General features: G+C 63.0%; 2 protein-coding genes across 2 annotated transcripts; one reads left to right on the forward strand and one right to left on the reverse strand.

The window, feature by feature from the left end:
* Positions 1-203: 203 nt before the first annotated feature.
* On the forward strand, positions 204-2,868 carry MLST8 (MTOR associated protein, LST8 homolog). The gene is made up of 9 exons (XM_049768429.1): positions 204-307; positions 692-966; positions 1,117-1,168; positions 1,249-1,411; positions 1,613-1,688; positions 1,780-1,932; positions 2,121-2,245; positions 2,359-2,522; positions 2,613-2,868. Exons 2-9 carry the CDS (start codon positions 838-840, stop codon positions 2,729-2,731), a joined length of 981 nt encoding a protein of 326 aa, XP_049624386.1. The 5' UTR covers positions 204-307; positions 692-837; the 3' UTR covers positions 2,732-2,868.
* PGP (phosphoglycolate phosphatase) lies at positions 2,800-6,710 on the reverse strand. Its single transcript, XM_049768863.1, has 6 exons — positions 6,068-6,710; positions 5,726-5,952; positions 3,507-3,617; positions 3,337-3,438; positions 3,004-3,154; positions 2,800-2,927 (listed from the first exon to the last, which is right to left on the reverse strand). The coding sequence occupies exons 1-6, from the start codon at positions 6,708-6,710 to the stop codon at positions 2,833-2,835; spliced, it is 1,329 nt and encodes a 442-aa protein (XP_049624820.1). The 3' UTR covers positions 2,800-2,832.
* Between the last annotated feature and the right edge of the window lie 1,110 nt (positions 6,711-7,820).

Here is a 7,820-nt window from a genome sequence, read left to right on the forward strand (position 1 = left end):
TGAAGATATACCTGGAGACCTGTCATAGCCAGGAATCTGCTGGCCTGGGGAGGGGGGATTTGGGGAGGAGGGATAGATGTGGGGAGGTGGAATTAGGGGGAGAAGAAATCGGGGGCAAGAGGGTCTTGGGGTGGGGAGGAGGGAGGGCCCAAATCAAAGCAAAGGGTGCAAGTGTCCGCCCCCTCCTTGTCTCCACCCTGCAGCCCCGCCCCTGGGCGGCCCATCGATGATTCCGCGCTCCGCTCGACTCGCTCCCGCGCGGCTCCCCGTCCTGCTGGCGGCGCAGCGCCGGGCCGCATGCAAGAAGGTACGGAGGCCGCGGGGTGGACGCGGGAGCTGATGCTTAGCGGCCGGGAGGGCCCGGTGGGCAGTGTCGGGGTCTTGAAGAGTTCGGGGTGCAACCGGAGGGGCGCCCCCCCAACACCGCTCCCCGGGACCGGCAGCGGCTTCCCACGCACGCGCAGTCGAAGCGCCCAGCCCCGGGACGGCCCGCCCGCCTTGCGCATGCGCAGTTCGCCCCTGCGGCAGAGCTGCGCGCTCGCGTCTGCCCCCTGCCGGCGGCAGGTGGGATGGCAGCGGCCTGGGAAAGTGGGGAGGATGCTAGGCGCTCAGGTAATGCCCTGGTCCAGCGCAGCCTGCTGCCTCGCGTGCCCAGGCCGCTCTCTGAGCCTCCATTTCCTTTTCTGTTAAGTGAAATAAAGTCGAGTGACTCTGTGCAATGTGGGATGGACTCTGATCATTGCTGGGCTGCTCAGCGGCTGATGCACTGACCTTTGATCTCGGTGGCCTTTCCCACCCCACCACCCCACCTGCTCCCGGGCAAGCTGCATTGTCACCATGAATACGTCTCCGGGCACGGTGGGCAGTGACCCCGTGATCCTGGCCACGGCGGGCTATGACCACACGGTGCGGTTCTGGCAGGCGCACAGTGGTATCTGCACACGAACAGTGCAGCACCAGGACTCAGTATCCTCAGCCAGGCAGGTGCTAGTCCTCTGGGCACCCCTGGGTGTGCTGCTCAAGAAGGGGCACCCTGTAGCCAAGATGGGGGAGAGACCGTTCTCAGCCCTCAGTCCAGGGCTCCCTCCCTTCCGTCATCCTCCTTAACAGATGTAGCAGGTGAACGCCTTGGAGATTACTCCAGACCGCAGCATGATCGCTGCAGCAGGTACGAACTTCTCCAGTCCTATCCATTCCCCAAGGGTGCCATGCTGAGCCCTACTCAAGGGTGGCTTCCTGTGCCCGCAGGCTACCAGCACATCCGCATGTACGACCTCAACTCCAACAACCCCAACCCCATCATCAGTTACGACGGGGTCAGCAAGAATATCGCGTCTGTGGGCTTCCACGAGGATGGGCGCTGGATGTACACGGGTGGTGAGGACTGCACCGCACGAATCTGGGACCTCAGGTGAGCTTTCAGGCTGCGGGAGAAGTGCCTCTCTGACAGCGCCTGGGAGAGATTGGCATGGGAACTCTACCGCACTAGGCACCTTTACAAACCCCTCCCCAGCCCCCCGAGGCTTCTGGCTGAGTGTGTCTGGGCAGTGGATGGCAGGGGCACTTGTCCAGTTCTGCTGTGCTTTCTAATGAGCGTGTTTCCGCTCCCCAGGTCCCGAAACCTGCAGTGTCAGCGTATCTTCCAGGTGAATGCACCCATTAACTGCGTGTGCCTGCACCCCAACCAGGTGAGGGGACCATTCGGGGTGCCTGGCCCCAGGCTCTGGGAGGGTGGTGGGCCAAGCTCTGTCCTGCCTTACCCTGTCTCCCATGCCCTAGGCCGAGCTCATTGTGGGTGATCAGAGCGGTGCCATCCACATTTGGGACCTGAAGACGGACCACAATGAACAGCTAATCCCGGAGCCCGAGGTGTCCATCACATCAGCCCACATTGATCCCGACGCCAGCTACATGGCGGCGGTCAATAGCACTGTGAGTGGGGGCTGCCTCCCCTCCCTGTATCAGCCCCCTTTTGCCTTTTGGCCAAGGCCCCTTGTGGCTCTCTGGGCCCCCATCCTTGCTTCCCCATACCTAGTCTGTTGGGAAGGGCCTGAAGTCCCTGCAGTGGACCCTGAAGCCCTCCCTGGCTCAGGTCCAAACCGAGTCCCTGCTGTCTGCAGGGGAACTGCTACGTGTGGAACCTGACAGGGGGCATCGGGGATGAAGTGACGCAGCTCATCCCAAAGACCAAAATCCCTGCACACAGCCGCTACGCCCTGCAGTGCCGCTTCAGCCCAGACTCCACGTAGGCTGACTGGGGACCAGGGTTGGTGGGGTGTGTCACGGTGGGGAGTCCCACATGGACATGACGCCTGCATCCCCACCCCAACCCCCACTTCAATCTTCACCCCCACCCAGGCTCCTTGCCACTTGCTCAGCTGACCAGACGTGCAAAGTCTGGAGAACATCCAATTTCTCACTGATGACGGAGCTGAGCATCCGGAGTGGGATCCCCGGGGAGTCATCACGAGGCTGGATGTGGGGCTGTGCCTTCTCGGGAGACTCCCAGTACATCGTCACAGGTGAGCCCTCCCTGAGTCCTAGTGTCCCCTCATGGGGTCGGGAGTCCAGAGCTGGCCCTGAACTGCCGCCACCCCTCACCCCTCATGCAGCCTCCTCTGACAACCTGGCCCGGCTCTGGTGCGTGGAGACCGGTGAGATCAAGAGGGAATACGGTGGCCACCAGAAAGCAGTCGTGTGCCTGGCATTCAACGACAGTGTCCTGGGCTAGTCCCGTGGGGTGCCCTTTACCCTGTTCGAACCCATCCTGCCCCTGTGTCCTCACACCACAGAATGCTGTAACTGCAAGGAAGATTTATTGAGCTGTCTGGCTTAGTCCGGGAGGTAATAAAAGCAAACAGAGACGCAGATGCTGCTCGGGAAGCAGATGTCGATGCAGAGGTAGAGCAGCCGCGGCATCCGGGGCCCTGCGGATGGAGCTCCGTGAACCCCAGCAGGCCCCCTATACCCTGGCTCCTGTCCCAACCGCACACCACCACTCACCCTCTGCTCGCTGTGCCCAGTAAATGGGGGTGTTGGTGCAGAAGTGGTGCACCGAGGCCCCCGCCTGGGAGGGGTCCACCTGGTGACTCCTGAGCACTTCCAGTAGCTCCTGGGCACGGTGGGGGTGCGGAGGGCCGTGCCACCCTGGAGCCTGCAGAGCAGCTTTGGTGGGTGCCAGTGTGGGCGCGAGGCCAGTCCTGTCTGGCTGTTCTCAGCAGCTTGGCCGCAGGAGGACAGAGCTTTCTGTTCCCCTGAAACCAGAGCCCGCCCATCTGGCCCACAGTACACAGGACCCTTTGTATGGTTCCCAACCACAGGGGGGGTGCTGCTCACCCCCGAGGTGTTCACCAGTAGCTGCAGGGTCTCGCGGTCCCGTGGCTCCATGCGGCGGAGGAAGCAGGCCTGGTGCTTGGCCGGCCGGTAGCAGACATAGTCCTGGCAAGGCAGGTTAGTGAGACAGGGCAGGCCCCTGGCCCCCGCCCCCAACACCCCGGCCCACTCACACTCGGCCCATCCAGCAGTACGGCCCAGCTGTGGTTGCCCTGGGCTGGGGTCCCCCTGATGGTCACTGTGTTGCGGACTGGATCCACCTGGAAAGTTTGGTTGAGGGGCCCCTGGGGGCACGGGGGGTTCAGTTAGGCCTGTGGCAGGTGCTGAGAACAAAGCTGGGCTCAGCAGGGTGGGGGTGCCAGTTTTGAACCACTCCCGTTCCCAGCTCCCCCGAAAGATTGGGCCGTGTACAAGCTGACTCCTCCCCGCTCTGTGCTGCCATGGGGGCTCACCTTGGAGGGGCCATGCGCAAGGCTCAGCAGCCCCCCAGCCACAGCCCCAGTAGCAGCCAGAGGCAGCAACAGCAACAGCAGTGCCAGACCTCGGCCCTTCCAGCCCCCAGGACAGCGCTGCTGGGTCTTGGCCTGGGGGAGTGGCTGCGGGCTTTGCGGCCGCAGGGACTGATTCACACCCCAGGCCAAAGCCATGTCCTGGGTCCTTGACCCCCAAAAGTCCGATGGTGCAGGAAGGCCGCTCCCCCGCTCCATGTTGCTGCGGGACCACAATGCCTGATTGTTTGCACCCCTCACCCAAGCAGCCAGGCCCCTTCCCTGACCACCTGATCCGGCAGAGGGGAACGCACAAACCTGTGCCAGCTGGGGGGGTGGAGGGGGCACCTCATTCTCCCAGAGGCCTCCTGGGCAGGGGCCCAGGTTCTCTGGGCATAGGGCCTGACCCATAGCAAACGGAGAACAGATGTGAAGGAATATTAGAGAGGTCTGTACCTCTCTAATCAACACCCCAGACCCTCCCAGGCCTCCTGCGGGGCCATGTCACATCAGTGGTTGCCTCTGCCCTGTAAACTGTACAGTAGGCCCTCCCACACCAGTGGCTCCCCATTTCCACGGCCCATGATGACCATGACTCCGTGATGGGGAACAGTTCCAGAATGAACCCTAGATCAAGGTCTCCTATTCAATGCCGGAGACCCCTGACCCACTGCCCCCAAATCCAGGTGCTGTAGAGAGACGAGCCAGAGACAGGGTCTAAATTTTAATGTGCAGATATGTGAGTTCACACAGTGCAGAGGGCAGCCGAGACTGGGAGGGCACCCACAGGGCAGCCCAGCACCCTGCCCCAGTCCCCATCACAGAGCAACTCCCTTGACATCCCCATCCTGGAGCCCAGCTGGGACAGCCAGGAATGCTCTAAGAACATCGAGGAACTTGGGCTGCAGGAAGCAGAGCCCCAGGGACAGGGCAAGGTGCTGGGAAGAAGTCGCATCTCAGACTGCTTGGATGTGCAACGGCAGCTGCTGGGCAGGCCCAGGGCCTCTGGCCAAGAACCCCAGGCATGCAAGTGACACCTGCCAGGCCTTCCATGATCTACCAACAGTGAACTTGGGCCAAGGTGGGTGGTGCCTGAATAGCTGGCATCTGCATCTCTACCCACAATAGATCGCTGCAAACAAGAAGAGCACAGAGGCCCTGGAGCCAGAGAACAGCTGCCAACTAGGTTTCTGGTCAGTCTTACCACCACCCTGACACTGACACCCCTCCAGAGCCTGGGCAGCTTTTTCATCCACTGCCCTGAACTTCTTACAATGCAGCTGGAGATTGGCTCTGCTCCCCTGGTACTGGGTCCCGGTCACCCAAGGTCACTACATGTGAAGGCCAAATATCATGGGATGGGTAGGAAGACTGGAAGCTCACCTCACCTGGACAAAGGAACTAGTCCCTCCTCCTTGGGGACCTGCTGGGGGTGACCCCTAATGGGACTTAATAAAGCAAATGACATTCCCTCGACCTTCCACAGACAGGCACAGCAGCGGGTTCCAAAGGTGACCTGAATCCTTGCCATTGGCAGCAAGAGCCCAGCACCCTCATGCTGAAAAGTGCATTTTAGGATGGGAATTATGGCTGACTCCTTCCTAGCATGGAATTATGGCCGCGAGACAGCCCTGGGTTCAATCCCGGGCACGCAAAAAAAAAAAAAGATAAGCTAGACAAAGTGCATCTCAGATCATTTGTAAACAAGCCCGTGCCCTGTTCACTCGGTTCGTTGGTCGCTCTCGGCCCACCTAGTAACCTGGGGACCGGAGATTGAGAAACGACTCCAGGGGGGCAAGCCTTTAACCTTGCAGGGCGGGCAAGAGATCGGCGATGCTGTCGACATAGAAGTCGGGAACCATGTTCCTCTTTTCCTGGCAGCCACTCTCCTGGTGGCTCTTCACGTCCCCCAGCGTGGAGACGCCCGTGAGGGTCAGGATGGTCTTGAGGCCGCACGTCACCCCCAGCAGGATGTCCGTGTCCAGGCGGTCGCCCACCATGACGGTGCGCTCGGGGTCGAGGTCGTGGTACTCGCGGGACACGCAGTCGAACATGAAGCGGCTGGGCTTGCCGATGATGTCGGCCTGGCGCTGCGCCGCCATCTCCACGGCTCGGACCAGGCAGCCGGTACCTGCGGGGGGCCAGAAGGTGGGGAGGCCGGGGTGCCACGAGGGGGGCGCGCCCGCCGCCTGCCCGCCCGCCCGCCAGCTGCCAGCCTCGCCAGCCTCCCCCGGCGGCGCACGGACCTGCGGTGAAGCCGCCGTTCTCCAAGGGGAGCCGGTTGTCCAGGTTGGTGCCCACCAGCAGGCAGCCGGGCTGCTGCAGGTAGCGCAGCGCCTTGGTGAGCTTCATGTAGCTGAAGTGCGGGTCGAAGCCCACCACGACGGCGCGCACGCCCGGCTCGAGCGGGGCCTGCAGCCAGTCGCTGGGCCCTTCGCCGCGCAGGGGCTCGGGGCCCACGCCCAGGCACGCGACGCCCACGGCCTCCAGCTCGGCCGCCAGCGCCGCGCTGCCCAGCACGTAGGCCTTCGGGGCCGGGGCGCCGGCCAGGCGCTGGCGCAGGTAGAGCGCCGTGCAGTAGGCCGTGCCGAAGACCTCGGGGCCGGCGCCGGGCCCCTCCGGGCCCCCGAAGCCCAGGCGCCGCAGCTTCTCGGCGTAGGCCTCGCGCGTCTTGCTGCTGTTGTTGGTGATGAAGCCCAGGCGCTTGCCCCGGGCCCGCAGCGCCCGCAGCGCCTCGGGCGCGCCCGGCACGGCCGTCTCGCCGCGCCACAGCACGCCGTCGCAGTCGAACAGCAGCGTGTCCACGTCGGCCAGCAGCGCGCGGGCACGCTCGCCATCCAGCCGCACGCACCGGCCGTCCGGGCCGCCGCTGCCCCCCGCCGCCGCCATCGCCGCCCGGCCCGGCTCGACCCAGCCCGCCCGCCCCGTTCCGGTCCTCGTAGCCGCCCGCCGCGCCGCGGGCCACGCCCCTCCGCGTGCTCATTGGCCCGGCGCCTCGCCCCACGCAGCCCATTGGCTGTGGCGGTCGCGGCTCCGAGCCAATTGCTTTCAGCCGCCGCCCGGAAACGAGCGGCCGTTGGCTGAGGGGTTTGACGCGGCTCTGTGATTGGCTGGCGTGGAGCCAATCGGAAAGCGGGGACCAAAGGAGGAAGTTAGCGTTGGAGGCTAGCGGCGCAGGGCGCAACCGAGCGGGCAGTTCGCTCATTGGAGGCGGCCGGTCAGCTTAGGTGACGGAGGCCCCGAATCCGCTGACCCCAGGCCAGGGCGGGCCGCCCGGCAGCGGCGCCCGCCCTGGATCCTATTTCTCCCTACGTCCGCAGTTATGATCCTGGCTGGCTTATTTTTGCCCGGGCCGAGCGTGCCCGGTGCCCGGTGCCCTGTGGCCCGTCCTCAGTGCAGGTCTTGGCTTGGAGCAATGCCTGGGGCCTGTTCAGCAACGCTGTCCATCTGCGGGGAATCTTCGTGTTAACGTGTACAGCTGCAACCCGTAGAGTGCAGGCACCACGACAATGCATTTGCACTCATAAATTTTTTTTTTTTTGGTTTTTTGGGCCACACCCGGCGGTGCTCAGGGGTTACTCCTGGCTGTCTGCTCAGAAATAGCTCCTGGCAGGCACGGGGGACCATATGGGACACCGGGATTTGAACCAACCACCTTTGGTCCTGGATCGGCTGCTTGCAAGGCAAACGCCGCTGTGCTATCTCTCCGGGCCCTTGTTTGTTTTTTTTGTTTTTGTTTTTTTTTGTTTGTTTTGTTTTTTGGGGGGCCACACCCATTTGACGCTCAGGGGTTACTCCTGGCTATGCGCTCAGAAATCACCCCTGGCTTGGCGGACCATATGGGACACCGGGGGATCGAACCGTGGTCCATCCGCTTGCAAGGCAGACACCTAACCTGTAGCGCCACCTTCCCGGCCCCTGCACTCATAAATTTTGTTGTTGTTTTAGGGCCACCTCCTGTGGCATTCGGGTTACTCCTGACTCTGCTCACAAATTATG

Source organism: Suncus etruscus, chromosome 2 (genome assembly GCF_024139225.1).
Source record: "Suncus etruscus isolate mSunEtr1 chromosome 2, mSunEtr1.pri.cur, whole genome shotgun sequence".
Taxonomy (NCBI): Eukaryota; Metazoa; Chordata; class Mammalia; order Eulipotyphla; family Soricidae; genus Suncus; species Suncus etruscus.

Coding starts and splice junctions, on each gene's coding strand:
- MLST8 (XM_049768429.1), top strand. CDS start 838: ATGAATACGTCTCCGGGCACGGTGGGCAGTGACCCCGTGATCCTGGCC. Junction 967..1,116: donor CAGTGCAGCACCAGGACTCA/GTATCCTCAGCC, acceptor TAACAGATGTAG/CAGGTGAACGCCTTGGAGAT. Junction 2,246..2,358: donor CGCTTCAGCCCAGACTCCAC/GTAGGCTGACTG, acceptor ACCCCCACCCAG/GCTCCTTGCCACTTGCTCAG.
- PGP (XM_049768863.1), bottom strand. CDS start 6,710: ATGGCGGCGGCGGGGGGCAGCGGCGGCCCGGACGGCCGGTGCGTGCGG. Junction 3,618..5,725: donor GCGTCTCCACGCTGGGGGAC/GTGAAGAGCCAC, acceptor CCGTGCCCCCAG/GGGCCCCTCAACCAAACTTT. Junction 3,155..3,336: donor TACTGGTGAACACCTCGGGG/GTGAGCAGCACC, acceptor GCTGCTCTGCAG/GCTCCAGGGTGGCACGGCCC.